Source organism: Lactuca sativa, chromosome 8, assembly GCF_002870075.4.
Source record: "Lactuca sativa cultivar Salinas chromosome 8, Lsat_Salinas_v11, whole genome shotgun sequence".
Classification (NCBI taxonomy): Eukaryota; Viridiplantae; Streptophyta; class Magnoliopsida; order Asterales; family Asteraceae; genus Lactuca; species Lactuca sativa.
This window is the reverse complement of record NC_056630.2, coordinates 105,303,803-105,315,888: the sequence shown is the minus strand read 5'-3', so window position 1 is coordinate 105,315,888 and position 12,086 is coordinate 105,303,803. Positions and strand designations below refer to the sequence as shown.

At 36.2% G+C, this 12,086-nt stretch overlaps 1 protein-coding gene across 1 annotated transcript; it reads left to right on the top strand.

Moving 5' to 3' along the window:
- Positions 1-9,920: 9,920 nt before the first annotated feature.
- Positions 9,921-11,789, top strand: LOC111888643 (homeobox-leucine zipper protein HAT22-like). The gene is made up of 3 exons (XM_023884770.3): positions 9,921-10,356; positions 10,626-10,705; positions 11,350-11,789. Exons 1-3 carry the CDS (start codon positions 9,991-9,993, stop codon positions 11,660-11,662), a joined length of 759 nt encoding a protein of 252 aa, XP_023740538.1. The 5' UTR covers positions 9,921-9,990; the 3' UTR covers positions 11,663-11,789.
- Positions 11,790-12,086: the final 297 nt, after the last annotated feature.

Genomic DNA, 12,086 nt, shown 5'->3' with positions numbered 1-12,086 from the left:
GTTTATCTCAACCTACCTGAGTGTCGTATGGTTAGTCCGAATGAAACTATCTAACTCCACACTGTCAAGTCCTTTCAATGTTAATCTATGTCTAGTCCTTTTGAATCCTTCGTGCCTACCAGCACATTGAGCACATAGTCTAGACAATTCAGCTTCAGTAACTTACACTTGTTTAGACTGCCCGTTATCACTCATACTTAATATCACTTCCTAAATAACACCAACAAACAAAAAACTATAAGGACATATCTTTGGATTTTTGTTTTGATTTTTTTTTGTATTTTGATTTCTCCCCTTAAATTTGTGCATAGGAGAGAAAAGAAATGAAAATAAAATAAAAATAAAATGCGCAAATTTAAACAAAAAAAAAATTTAGTCTTCAAAATGAATCATCTTGAGAAAGCCCACAAGCACATCGAATCGAGCTTTACTAAAAGGTTTGGTAAACAGGTCCGCCACATTATTATCAGCGTGAATCTGCTCCAAACGAATGAGCTTGCGCTCATAACAGTCTCAGATAAAATGAATGTTAATATCGATGTGCTTGGTTTTGGAATGATGAACATGATTTTTAGCAATTTGAATAGCAGCATCATTATCACAAAATATGGAGTTGTCAAGAACGTTCAAACTGTAGTCCTGCAGTGGTGTTGTATCCAGATAACCTGAGAGCAACAGGCTGATGCAACAACATACTCAGCCTCAACTGTTGAGGTTGACACTGTCTACTGTTTCTTGCAATGCTAAGATACCCATCTTTCCCCCAGAAACTGACATCCGCTGGAAGTTGATTTCCTGCCAAAATCACACCCACCATAATTGTTGTCAACGAAAGCATATAGGTCAAATTCAGGAGTCTTAGGATACCATAGCCCCAATTTAGGGCTACCTTTAAGGTATCGAAATATCCTTTTAATAACAATCATATGAGAGAGTTTAGGATTAGCCTGATATCTAGCACATTGACAAACGGCGGACATAATGTCAGGTCTGCTGGCAGTCAAATACATGAGAGATCCGATCATTGATCGATATTCTGTTTGATCTATGAAATCTCCTTCTGGATCTGATCCCAGCAGGGGTCTTTCAGCCATTGGTGTACATGCAGGTTTAACATTTTTGAACCCAAAATTCTAAGCATATCCTTCACATATTTTCCCTGATGCTGCAAGATTCCAGATGAATCTTGACGAACTTGTAATCCCCGAAGCATCATCATTTCACCTAGTGATCTCATTTCAAATCTCTTCTTCATGACTTCTTCAAATTCTTTGCACATCACAGGACTTGTCGACCCAAAGATGACGTCATCCACGTAGATCTGGATGACAATCAAGTCTTTATCCACTTGCTTTATGAACAATATTTGATCGATCGTGCCTCTTGTGTATCCATGCTCCAGCAGATGATCTGTCAGGCTAGCATACCAAGCTCTAGGAGCGTGATGTAACCCATATAAAGCCTTATCTAATTTGTAGAAATGATTTAGAAATTTTGGATTGACAAACCCTAGGGGTTGATCAATGTACATCTCCTCCTTCACGACTCCATATAAAAAGGCGGTTTTGACGTCCATTTGATAAACAGTAAACCCCATGTAGGAAGCATATGCCAAGAAGATACAAATAGCTTCTAAGCGTGCTATAGGAGCATACACCTCAGTGTAGTCAAGAACTTCAATCTGCCGGAAGCCACGAACAATCAGATTCGCCTTGTTTCGCACAATTACCCCACTATCATCTTGCTTATTCCTGAATACCCAACGTGTATCCAACGACTTCTTTCCCTATGGTAGCTCAACCAGCTTCCACACTTTCAACTTGTCAAATTGGTTTAATTCTTCATGCATAGCGTCCACCTAGAATGGGTTATTAAGAGCCATGTGTACGTTCTTGGGCTCAATCTGAGATATGAAGCATGAGTAGAGACATGAGTTGACATCTACACTTTGACTTCTTGTTTGAACTCCTTCTGCTAGTGGACCGATGAAATTCTCGATCGGATGATCACGTTGAATTCTGGTGGGGATTTCATAGTTGATGTGATGGATAGAGACTGGAAGGTTGGTGATGTTGATAAATTTGTCTTTTGCAGAATCACACAGCTTAGATGATCTAGGACCATGAGAGGTACTTGCCACATATTCATTTGAGATAGGTTCAGAAAAGAGAAGCTCCATGGACATTTGTGTAGTAGCAGAGGTATCCCTTGACATGATTTCACTTTCTTCAGGGGAAAGGGGAGTGGTTTCAGCATCAAATTGCATTCACCCTTTTTAGCACAAAAATATCCAGAATAGCATTCTTGAACTCCGTGCCATTTTCACTTCGAATTGCCTTCACCCTTTTGTTGGTCTGATTCTCAATTAAAATAATGAATTGTTTGATCAGGTCAACAGTCTCACTCTTGTTGGATAAGAAGAAAACCCAGGTAAACTGTGAGTAATCATCAATGACAACCAATTAATATGAATTCTTATTAATGCTAAGAACGTTGACCAGACCGAACAAATCCATATGCAATAACTGAAGAACAATACTGATTGAGTTGATTAGTTTTGGCTTTTGTGGCTTGCGATGATGTTTTCCTTGAGCACATGCCATACACTTCTCGAAAGTAATGAAGTCCTTGATTGGAAGACCATGCACAATATCATTTTTTGCAAGACGGTTGAGGTTCTTGGCATTCGCGTGACCGAGTCAACGATGCCAAAGCATACAATTGTGTTCATAAACCTTGGAGAAAAGACATGTAACTTGCTCGGGAATGTTATGGCTCATATAAATGATGTAGGCATTCCCTTCCCTCTTTGACCTCACCAAAATCCATTCTTCTGGAATGATGATTCCAGGCTTCAGAATTAGACATTCCTTGTTCGTAAAGTGAGTTGAATAGCCTTTATCACAATCCTGACATACACTCAGCAGACTATGTTTCAACTCAGGAACATAATTCACATTCTCAAAGCTAAGCACGCCATTAGTCACAGTACCCTTTTGTGTGATCTTTCCACCTTCTCCTCCCGCAAAGGAAACATAACCCCCATTAAAGTTTTGGATGTCTTGCAGTTGGGAAATGTCTCCTGTCATGTGCCTGGAACAGCCACTATCGACATACCAAGGTCTGAAGATATTCCTCCATAGCTGTTCCTGCACGATGTGCGAGATTAATTAGATTTTAGAACCCATGTCATAGAAACACTGGGTTTACTTTTCATGTCAACAAAATAAACTTGTTCACATTTCATGTTAGATAGATTACAAGATGCATTTGAAAGACTTCGAGGTGATTGGAAATATGAGTTTTTGGGCACCCATTTGTAATTAGGTTTAGGAACTTTGTTACTAACACAAGTGGGGATTTTAACAAGTGATTTTGAATTATTTTTCTTTGATTTTGGTTGTTTGGGTAGCCATCTATGATTAGATGAAGCTCCAGACAATGACTTTGGCGATATCGATCTTGGCTCACCCAATTTCGATTTCGATAAAGTGTCTTTTGGATTTTTGTTCAAAACCCACTTGTTCTTTTTAAGTTTAGCAGCCCAATTTCTGTCTTTATTAACGTTCCAATCACCATCAATTGAACGAGATCTCGAGGACTTTCTCTTAAGAGATCTTCCTCATGATTCATTATGCCTACTTTGTGCATAGTATGGAACACATGCACGGTTTGGACAGTTTCTTGCTATATGTCCAGGAGTTCCACAATGGAATCATGTCTGTTTGTTCATGTATAAGCTGGTACCGCTCGTTCTTGGTTCAATGTCCTTGTCGTGTCCTTTTTTATTTCCACAAACACATTTACATAACTCAGTCTGTGTGGCTAGCTTAGGTGGCATGTATTTGCTAGTGACAGGTCCATTAGAATTAGATTTCTCAAACACATCAACACATTTATCAGAAACAGTAGGATTATCAGTTTTCAAAGGAGCACTATTTGAACATTTATCAGAAATAGTTTTCAAACCAGAATTATCAGAAACCAAATTATTAGTTTTTAAAACATAATCATTATAAAAAACACTTCCTCCAGCTTCCTGCCTGTCTTGTACTAAGGATGAATCTGCATATGAAGTAGAGACATTAGTATCATTAACCCTAGACCTACATGTATGCCATACTTAAGGTGTGCTTCTCTGTCTATTTCTTGTTTAGTCATACAGATGGAGTTGTAATTAAGATTAAAAGGAGGAGGAACACTGTCATACCATAGACCTACTTTCTTCTTGTCCTTCCATTTTAACCATGTTTCTATCATGGTCTCAACTGTCTTGCTTGACACATCAAACTTTTTGAAGGTAAAATCTGCATTTTCAAATCTAATCTTCAATGTGTCAAGCTGGCAAGTTGTCTCTTAACATGGTCATAGTTCTCTCATTTGTTGCTATAGTCTTCCTGAAGTTGTCTAAAGTCCTTGGTTTTGGCTTCTAGTTGTTCTTTCAGAGGTTTTTAACCCTTCCTAAGGTTATAGGCTTCATACCTAAGGTCCTCATTGTCTCTACATAATAAGTCAATTTGATCACGAAGAATTTTAACATTATCCATGCACTTTTGAGAACAAGAAACTTTACCGACCTCATTTGTTTCAGGAGTGGTGGAGACCATAAAAGCAAACTGCAACTGCATTATCTCCGCCTCAACATCTTCTTCAGCATCTTTATCTGGGAGCTTACTTATCTGCGCCATATTTGCAGATTCAGGCCCTATGATGCTCAACACCTGAATCTGGTCCTCCCAATCAAAATTCTGAGCCACCACTGCCAGGTTTCCAGTTTCATTGTTGGTGCCAACTCCTCTGTTATTCACCATTGGCACCAACATCCTATCAGGATTCTCTATTCTGTCTGGCTTTGGGCAATCACGAGCAAAGTGACTTGGCTCGTGAAAATTAAAACACCTAAGCTTGCCTTTGTTGAACCCTACCTTCTTGTCCCCATTCATACTCAAATTGTTCTTCCTAGTTTTCTTAGAAAACTACTTAGCCCTAAACACATCCATTGCAATTTTCCAGGTGATATCCATCTCTTCCACATCTTCTGGATGAATTTGATCAAGATATGCGAATGAGATTTGAGGAGGTAAGTCTCTAGCCAAGAAAGCATTGTAACAGTTCACCAGACCAAAAGCTAGTTCCATGTGTTCTTCAGCTTCTTTGGGAGTTGAGATTGTGGCAGGAGCCTTTGAGGAGGCTGAATGTTGATAAGGCATAGTAAGAGGAATGACATGAGTTTGTGGAACAATGAATGATGAAAAGGAATTGTTTGACAAGATTCCCAAGTTTGCTGTAGAGTAGGAATTCACATGATTTATCTCACGCTGCTTATCATCCAAATCACAGGCCTTGATGATAGCCATAGTCTCAACAAGAGAGAGCCTGTTAAGATCCTTGGTCTTTTTAATGACAGAAACATTCATGTCCCATGATTTGGGAAGAGAGTTTAACAACTTCTTGTTTATCTCTGAGCGTGGTACTAAGATTCCTGCAGAACTCATTTCAGTAGTAAGAGTGATGAATCGTTGCAGTTGGGCCTCAAGAGTCTCTCTAAGAACATGGTTGAGCATATTGAAACTTTGGCGGAGCATATCCTACATGCTTTGTTTCATATCATCGTTTCCCTCATAAACCTCTATCAAGGCTTCCCAAAGAGCCTTTGCAAAATCATATTCCCTTAATCCTTGAGCGATGTCAGGCGATAATGCCATAGTCAAAGTTGCAAGTGCCTTTTCTTGTTCCTCAATCTTCTCAAAGTCCGCATCAGTGTAATTTTCCATAGCTTTGTCAGTTATTGTACCATCTTTCTAGTGTTGTGGTAATTCTAATCGGACCTCCAAGGATGCTTCTCCATGTATTAGAGTCTTTCATCTTAATGTACTTTTCAATCCTGTAATTCCATTCTGGAAACCCATCAGCTAATAAAAGACGTGAAATTCTCGTAGTGGTTCCCATAATTGAATCCAGTTATAATGCACTATGTTGAGGTTCCATTTTTTTGTTTTGTTTTTTTTTTATTTTTAAATTTATTTTTAATTGATTAAAAGTAAAACTGTCCAAAAGGACAAAGAATGTCACACCGAAAACTCAACAAGTCAACAAATGAGGTTGACCGAAAACAACAGATTTCAGTTGAAAACATGATTTCTGCCCAAAAAGTGATTTCTGCTGAAAATGGTCGATTTCGGCCGAAAACAATAGACGCTCCACCGAAAACACCCACCGAAAATATGAGACACTCCACAGAAATCTCCTACCGAAAACGCCTACCGAAAACGCCCAGTTCCACTAAAAATAACGATTTCAAACAAATTTTCGGTTCTTTTGCCTTGAATCCTTGATGAACACAAAAACACAGTAGCAACAACGAATAATTTCTAACAATGAACTCAAAATAGTTTTCGACCAAAAGCTTAAATCAAATAAAACAGTCAAATTTGAGCTTCTTGAACACGGTTGACACTAGATTGTTTCTGATACCAATTGTAAGTTCCATAACGTGAACCAACTAGTGATCAATCGAATAAGATAAACAAAGGAGAAATCAATGTAAAGCAAACCAAGAACAAGAAGCGAAATCAATCCAATGCACGGTTGTATATTCAAGAAATCGTCTAGTACAATGGAGCCTTCACAATGCTATGACCAAAAACTGCTAGCTTTAGAACTAGTCATATGAGTCTCTTTATATAGATAACACAAATGTACAAGCCAACCCAAAACCGAAAACACCATGGACCAAAATCAAGGCTGATTTCGGTCCAACCAACCGAAAACACAAAATAAGCCCTAACAAAGAATAATAAAGCCTACAATATATATATGCCTAGCATAAACCAACAAAATAGGCCCTAACAAATTTTTTGGTCAAAAGAGATTAATTAAATTAAGGGGACTTGTATTGTAATTATAAGATAGTTACAAAGTTGGGTTTGGGATCCATAAGGAAGGGATGGACGGAATTTATGTGGGAGTCCACATAGAATTCGTCCAAGGGGCCTTCTGGAAGGATCTTATGGGCTGCTTAAGGACTAAGCAACTAGATTAGGGTTTTGATTGAAACCCTAGTTGCTCAATTATATAGGGAACCCTTGGGCATGCAGAAATCGACCACTAGAAACCCTAGAAGGATCTTGAGCCGATTTTGTTCCTCTCCCCCTCTCTCTAATATTCTTCCATTGCTTGTGGTGTTTGTGATCTATTAGAGACATCATATTTGAGGTGCTAAGTTCACAAAGGTTGAAGATCAAGCTAGATACAATTGAAAGGTAAGATTCTAACTTTGTTTTAGATATAAATTTCGATTTATGCATGCTAGATTAGGATTATAGCTTTGGATAATTATTATTACATGTACAATTAGAGAAAAACCTAGATCCAAAGCTTTAGGGTTGCATGTGCACCATATGATTGATGTAATGCTCAAAACCCATCATTATTGTCTATGGTTAGATGAGTTAGAGTGTTGGGATTCCATAAAGTTAGCAACTTTATTGGTCCTTAGAGTCCCTTGGTAACTATGGTAGATCTGAAGTTTGAGTTCATGCTTGAGGTTTTGACCTCCTTTTCTTCATAAGTGACCAAATTTGAGCTCAATTATTGCATTGGACATGCAAGACCTTAAAGCATCGATTTTTACGGCTTTTGGGGTGATTGGAAACCTTCTCGAGGAGATGTTTAATGGCTTAATGGTTTAATTTATCAAGATGTCATTTAGCCAGTTCCCATGATGTGACATGATGCTTGTCACGTCATGAAGATTGAAGAGTCTTGATTATTTTGTATTTTAGATGGTTACGACGTGACCAAGAGTTTGTCATGTTGTAAGGAGCAATTGGCCTGTTGACCGTCGACTTTTGTTGACCTTTAACCGTTGACTTTTTTTGACCAGTTTGATTTTGAGTCAAACTTGAAGGACTTAGGTTGTTGATTAGGATTTTACCATGTATTGGTGCTAGTAGGTTCGTAGGAGCAAGCAGTGCAAAAGGGGAGCATGTCGTAGTGTTTTGGGGTTCTTCGATTCATGTGAGTTTTCCTCACCGTTCCCGTGGGTCGAAGGCACCAATACCGACCCACTAGGTTTGGTAGTATATATATATATATATATATATATATATATATATATATATATATATGTGTGTGTGTGTGTGTGTGTGTGTGTGTGCTAAGACGTAGGAGTAGTATTATGCTCGTTAGAGTACAAGTAGGTTGGTTATCGTCTAGTGAGAGGCCCTAGGGGCTGTATGTGACCACGTAGGATAGATTGAGAACTCTTGCTCTAGACTTTCTTACCCGTTCCTTGTTTGTTTGTGGCTCTAGAGTAGGATCATTTGTTCGAGTGTCTATCTCACATCTGGTTACGTATGGTTATGCATTCCTTGGAGATTTGTCGGTAGTGGAGCAATGTGTTGTTAGGGGCTTAGTAGGCATTATCAAACTATTCAGCAGGTAGATCGATTGTTGCATGTACTTATGTGCATACTTGATTTCTTGTTTGTTTATATGTTGTAGGCCAACATACCAGGTACGAGCGGACTGTAAGCCATAGGCACGAAGGCATGGGTGGAGTGATTGGGTTGAGGCAGCATGCCAATATACCTAGGGAAATCCATTTCGATGACTATGGGCCCAATATGCATGCTTGTATATGTTTTTTTGGTGTGTGATATTTTAGGGAAATTCATTAAGCTTTGTGCTTACCCAACTGTTTATGTTTTTTAGGTTCCATTAGTGATTGTAAAGAAGTCGTGACTGTACACACTCATCAGCAACATTGAAGATTTCACGTGTATTATAGTACTTTGATTTTTAATAAATGTAATTTGGAACAAATGATTTTCTTAACATGAATTTTATAATTGTGGGATTTTACCTTAATAAAAATGAAATTTTTTTTGTTGTGCTTATTTTTATTAGAATGGAACTAAGTTTGTATGAACTTTCAATATTTTTTTATAAGATATAGTGTTTTACAATGTCCGTGTTTGAAATGACAACAAAACAATATGTAAGGGAAAAACAATATGTATGATGGTGAAAACGTCACCATGTTGTCGCTAAACTTTGTCGTTATAAAAATACAAACATATAATGAGGCACATGTCGTCAACATATATTTTTATTTCTTTTTTTTTATATAAAATCATAACTAGATAAAAAAACGCACATATAACGATAAGGTTGTAGCGACGATAGTTGTACGGACAACCATATTTTTTATAGTGATTTTAAATAAACAAGCCAAAAAACTCCCTAAAATTAATAGTTATGACATATCGAACAGAGACATATTTTTACACTTATATTATATCATAATGTTGATGAAAGTGGCAATATTGTATCATGTTTGGTTCTCGAAACTGTAACTTTGAGCAACATATACAATTGAAATTTTATACACTTACATAAACACGATTAAGATGATAACCTATTTATAAAATGCTTAAAAAATAAGATAATATCAATGGGGTATGTACATAAACACGATTGAAATTTTCTATATTTTCCTTGAAGTAATTTAAATAATGACAATTAAATCTTACAACAATGAACCAGGACACGTATTAACTAGAAATCAACAAGATTTAATTATGACTTTAAATCACTCTTTTATAACTAAACTTTGACTTTCATTAAGCAAAATCAAACATGTAGGATGGCGTCGAAGCATAATTAGTAATTAGTAATTATGTATTGGTCTCCTATCGAAGTGTGATAATGTATTGTAACGTAATATAACTTTAAACTCATTCTCATATTATTAATATTAATTATTGTTATAGTTTTGTTTGTCATTAACTTATGGTCCTGAATAATTAATTCATAATTAATTATGATTTTCTTGGTATTGGTCTATAAACCCCATCTGCATCTTCATTTCTCATTCCACCAAGAATTTCCCATCTTTCCCGATTATATCAAAAGCAATTCAATTTCGTATATCGCCCTCTTGCTGATTAAAAGATTTTATTTGTTCTTTTTTTTTTTTTGAAGATTATGAATGAAAGAGAGAGATGCGATACAACATTAGGTCTTGGGATTGGAGTGGGTATCAAACGGGAGAGGCAAACAAAGCAAAACCAAAGGAGTTTTTGGTTGGATCTTTCATTACCACTTCATCCAAAGATTGAAGCTAGTGAGCATGTCCATAGTTACGATAATGAGAAAGATGATCAAGATTCTTTTAGTTCTAAAACCATCGATGATCAAGAAGAAGAAGAAGAGAGAGGAATAAAACGAAGCGCTAGCAACACTAATGTCTATAATAACAACAGTGATGGATCAAGAAAGAAGTTAAAACTCACAGCGGAACAAACTACGTTGCTAGAAGATAGTTTCAAAATCCATTGCACCCTTAATACGGTACGTCCTCTTTTTTCAACCATCAAGATTTTGAAAGTTCTATATATATACAAGGTATTATATATACACAATATCTTGTTGGGAAGCTGTCAGTATGAATATCATCGTGCAAACACAAGTTCTTGATCCTTTAATATTTATATGTTATACAACTTGTCCTCTCATTTTAATTTCATTAATCTGTAAGTGTTTTTTTTTTTTTTTTTTTTGCTATTTGTTAATAAAATTCCAAAATGTATATATGATGAATTTTACTCACGTAATTGCAGGGCCAGAAACAAGAACTTGCAAAGAAATTGAATCTTCTTCCACGACAAATCGAAGTTTGGTTTCAGAATAGAAGAGCAAGGTACTCTCTCTCTCTCTCTCTCTCTCTCTCTCTCTCTCTCTCTCTCTCATACAAAAAAAAAAAAAAAACAAAACAAAACAAATAGAAACGCTTATTGAAAGGAAACACTATGTTATAATGGTAACATCCGGACGAAACATGTTTCATTGACCTATGTGTTTAAATTTGGGATTTGCTATCAGTTTTGTGAGATTTGGTTCAATAACGTGCAGTAAAGAAAACAAAACAAAATCGAAAGAACAAAACGATGAAGTGAACAGATGATAAAACCCTAATATTGATCTGCGACATTCATGTGTTTTCTTGTCATTAGAGAACATGCAATGCCATATATATAATTAGTCCGTTCTTGTAATCATGTTTAGATGGTTTTCATGGTCAATCTCATGATATATAATTAGAAAGTTACTATATAATATTAATGATTATTATCGTGCTTTCATGCTACTGCGAATTAGTTGCAAGAGTAATTCTTGAAGAAAATAAGGTTAATATTTGTCTCCGTTGGATTTCAAACATCTTTCTTTTACGATTCTTACCTTTAAAACACACGCTTCTTAATGTAATTACATTTTTATATATAACAAATTCTAAACGTTACAAAACTTATTAGTGATTGTTTCAAATATCATTGCGTAATACAGGACAAAGTTGAAGCATATCGAACAAGAATGTTCGTTGTTAAAGAAATGTTGTGAGACCCTAAATGACGAGAACCGTAGATTGAAGAAAGAGCTGCAGGAGATGCGGTGTTATTCATTAAAGTTTGATCATCATCAGCCACCACACTCGCAGCTACCTCTCTACGTCCGATATCCGATCACATCAGAGATGCATCATCCATGCGACAAACTTGGAAAATCCGGCCAAGATACGAAAACGGTATTCGAGAATGGCGGCAGCATAACCCAGATGCATGGTAATTATAAAAGGAATGCTGCGGATAAATTGTCATAGGGTGAAAACACAACTGCTTTGATTATTTTCCAATAAATAATTTGAACTAGGACTGCTGTACTAGGGTGTTTGGCAAGCCTTTAATAATTTACTATATACCCATGATTATGTCCGCAGCCGGTTTCTATTAAACCCTACAAAATTAGGGCTTGTCACAATGGAGTATTCATACATAATGATGAAGAAATCATGAGGTTTGCTTGAGTTAAATAATATTCTTTTATATGGAAAGTAATTTGTACAACGATTTTAATATTTACATCATAGTTTATTATGTTCTATGTTTTATAAGGATTATATGCATTAATTAATACATTACAGTATATAATTATTGTCGTTGGATAAAAAAATATTGTATGTTGTCTATTGAAGTAAAAAATATTACATAACTATTTATTTGTGCATAAATTCAAATAATTTAAAC